General features: G+C 30.2%; 1 protein-coding gene across 1 annotated transcript in view; it reads left to right on the top strand.

The window, feature by feature from the left end:
• LOC122245122 (beta-1,4-galactosyltransferase 4) overlaps positions 1–3125 on the top strand; it is an 11764-nt gene extending 8639 nt beyond the window's left edge. The window contains exons 6-7 of the mRNA XM_043003072.2: positions 571–708; positions 3005–3125. Of these exons, the coding sequence (XP_042859006.2) occupies positions 571–708; positions 3005–3125 (259 nt within the window). The remainder of the gene's footprint in view (positions 1–570; positions 709–3004) is intronic.
• The last annotated feature ends 852 nt before the right edge of the window (positions 3126–3977 follow it).

Here is a 3977-nt window from a genome sequence, read left to right as displayed (position 1 = left end):
AGTACACAGACTCTTTGGCAATGTACATCTCACGCTCACATCCGAGCTCTAGTCATTCAAGCAGCTTGCCAGCGGAGTAGAGTAATACCTTCAGAGTACCAGGTGTGTGTGTGTGTGTGTCTGTGTGCATATATACATACATATATATAGTAAGATGCAATATATAATATATATATATATTAATAAACATGAAATATATAACATATATATAAATACATATATATATATATATATATATATATATATATATATATATATATATATATATGTATATGTCTTTCTATGTGTAATATATACATATATATACATATATCTATGTATTATATATACATATATATATATATATATATATATATATTATATATATATATATATATATATATATATATATATATATATATATATAATATATATATATATATATATATATATATATATTTACACACACACAAACACGCACACACAAAAATCCCAAGGCGTTACCAGAGGTTAGCCTTCTTCGAGTGAGTGCCTGCCTTCCCTCCACCTGTCCCTGCGTCGCCTTCGCTGACCGACACCGCCCACTCGCAGGTACTTCGGCTGGGGGGCGGAGGATGACGACATGCACCGGCGCATCCTTGCAGCGGGCATGAGTGTGATCAGGATGGACCCGGAAGTGGCAACATACACGACGCTGAGACATCCTCAAGCAACGAGGAATCCAGATAAGTGTATATATTTGATGTGTTTAAGTGGTGAGGGAAGTATGATTGATAGCATGTGGTAATGTTTTTGGGGATGATGATATAAAAATGTGTTAGATTTTGTTTTGTTATGGTCGTTTTCATTATTTTTGGTATTACTATCTTTATTCTTGTTATTCTAAGTATGTCCATTATCATTATTGTAGGTATTTTCATCACTGATAGTATTATCATCATTGTAATTATCATTATCATCATTATTATTAGTAGTAGTTGTGGTAGTAGTAGTAGTATTGTTATTATTATTAGTACTATCATTATTAATTAATGTTTTTGTTATTATTGTTGTTATTTTTATCATCATCATCATTATTGTTAATATAATTTTCATTAATATTCACCATCATCATTATTGCTATTACCATTATGGTTGAAATAATAATAATCCTCATTATTATTATTTTCATTACTATCAATATTATTGTTATTTGCATTGTAATTATTATTTTATTATTATCATTATTATTATTATCATTATTATCATCATTATTATTATTATCATTACTATTATTATTATCATTATCATTATTATCATATTACCATCATCATCATCATTATTGGTATCATTATTATGAATGTTAACATCATCAATACCCTGTTATCACATTTTATTGTTAATATTATTATATTTTTGTCATTAGTTACTATATTGTCGTTTTTAATGCAACAATGCTATTGAGTATTAATGTTATTATCATTGCGTTTTTAGCGTTTGTTGTTCTGATATAATTATTATCATAATTATCACTGTTATCACGCCTGTAATGATTGTAGTATTTCGTGAATATTTTTGTTACTGTAATCATTATTGCATTTATCAATATCAACATCATTCCTATCATTATCTGCATTTCTGATTTTGTTTTCATCATAATCATTTGAATTATCTTTGCTCGATGTTAATCTTAAGTTCCACGTGTACTTTTATCTTTCTTGCATTTATTATAACTGCTATAAGGCGGATGGTTATTATAACTATCATTAGGATTACTACTATCATTATCCTTGTTGTTATCGTAATCGGTATTAAAATAACTATCATTGATGTTATCGAAATTATCATTATCATTGCTTTTATCTGCATTGATACTATGATTATCATCATTATTACAAACTTTATTAATATCAGTATTGCTATAATTATCATCATCATTATCACTAACATTATTATCATCAGTATTGCTGCTTAGGTCATGATATGACAGTCACTAATACTGAATTTTTTTTTTAAATTATCATTAGTACTGCTGTTATTTCTGCTAATGATGGTAATGCTGAGAATCTTAATTATGATGATAATGCACTGCTGGCAACAATAGCAATAATGAAAGAATGATTATGATGATGATGATAATAATAACAAGGATGATAATGATAATAATGGGAGTAATGATAATAGTAAATAATATGCTGATATAAATGATAGTGATAATAGTTATGATAATAATTATACTGATAATAATAAGAATAAGGTAATAATGGTAATAAGGATCATGATAATTATAGTAATCTTTATCATCATTATCATCAATGCTATTATCATTATTGATATTACTATTATTATCATCATAACTGTTTTTATTATTATTATTATCTTGATGATTATGATTATGATGATAATAAGGATAACACAAACGATAATAATGACAACAGTTATAATGGTGATGATGATAATGATGAATATAATGATGATATTAATAATGACATCAATAATAATGATAAGGATAAGGATGATAATAGAAGTGACAGCAATAATGATGATAATGATAGTAATAATAATGATGATAATGATAATGGCATTAGCGTCAATATCAACTATGAGAGTAATAATAATGATAACAATGGTAATGATGATGCTAATGATAACAGTAATAATGATGATATTAAGGAAAACATCATAATGATTATACTTCTAATAATAGACAATAATGATAATTATAATGATGATGATGATAATGATAAAAACAGAATAACAACGATGATGATAATAACGATAATGATAGGAATATTAATGATAATGATAATGATGCGAATGATAATGATGATAATAACAATGATAATAATAGTAATGGTAATAAAGATGATAACAAAGATAATGATAATAACAGTAATGATTTTAATACTACCGATAATGACGATAATAAAAAAAAAGATATTAATATTCATAATGACAATAACGATAACCATAAAAAATAGCAATGATAACATCTATAACGATAAACATAAATAATAATCTTAATATCATCTCCTTAATTAAATAGGAGAGCAATACTACGACAAGCCCAAAAGAACTACAAGTTCGATGGCCTGAACACACTCAACTACAGCCTCGTCCTCACTGCTCGTCGCCCTCTTTACACTTTGCTACTCGTCCGGGTGTGAGGAGAGAGGGGAGGAGGAAAGAAGGGAAGAAAGAGGGGGAGAGAGAGAGAGAGAGAGGGGGGGAAGGAGAGAGAGAGAGGGAGGGGGGGAGGGAGGGAGAGGGGGAGGGAGAGAGAGGGAGGGAGGGGGGAAAGAGGGAGAGAGGGAGGGGGGGAAGAGAGGGAGGGAAGAGAGAGAGGGAGGGGGGAGGGGAGAGAGGGAGAGGGTGGGGAGGGGGGGAAGAGGGAGAGAGAAAGAGAGGGAGAGGGAGAGAGAAAGAGAGGGAGAGAAAAAGAGAGGGAGAGAAAGAGAGAGAGAGAGAGAGAGAGAGAGAAAGAAAGAGGGAGAGAAGAATAAAAAAAGTGACAAAACGAGAGCAAGCAGCTGAAATAATTTCATCTTCATATAATGGCGAAAATAATGATCTATACATAATACATAACGATGTGTAAAGGTTAATTACTTGCAAGAAATTCTAATCTGGCAATGGATATAATGAATTCTCCCATTTTTGAGGCGAGTGTCGAGCTGAACTGCAAGACATTCAAATACTCACACATGTAAACACACACATGCTCGCACACATGTACACTCCCACATTTACATGGTAGAGTGAGCATTTGTTTCTATGTGTATGTGTAGAGCGCGTGAGAGAGAGCTGAAAGGGAAACATTTTTATACTGATGTATGTTTATATGTAATATATCTTTGATATATAACAAGTGAATAAAAAAAATGTGTTTGAATAAGTCGCAAAATGCCTTCATTCATTTGCAAAGATCAATAAAAAAAAAAAATCCAGATAGGAAAAGGGGAAAGAAAAATGCTTGTAAATGTAACCCACAGAAGACATTTAGGATACGAAGAAAGAAA

The sequence above is a fragment of the Penaeus japonicus genome, unplaced genomic scaffold (assembly GCF_977035675.1).
Source record: "Penaeus japonicus unplaced genomic scaffold, GWHDUDI00000001_assembly GWHDUDI00000042, whole genome shotgun sequence".
NCBI classification, from domain to species: Eukaryota; Metazoa; Arthropoda; class Malacostraca; order Decapoda; family Penaeidae; genus Penaeus; species Penaeus japonicus.
The sequence above is the reverse complement of the archived record's forward strand: the minus strand, read 5'-3'. Positions and strand labels throughout refer to the sequence as shown.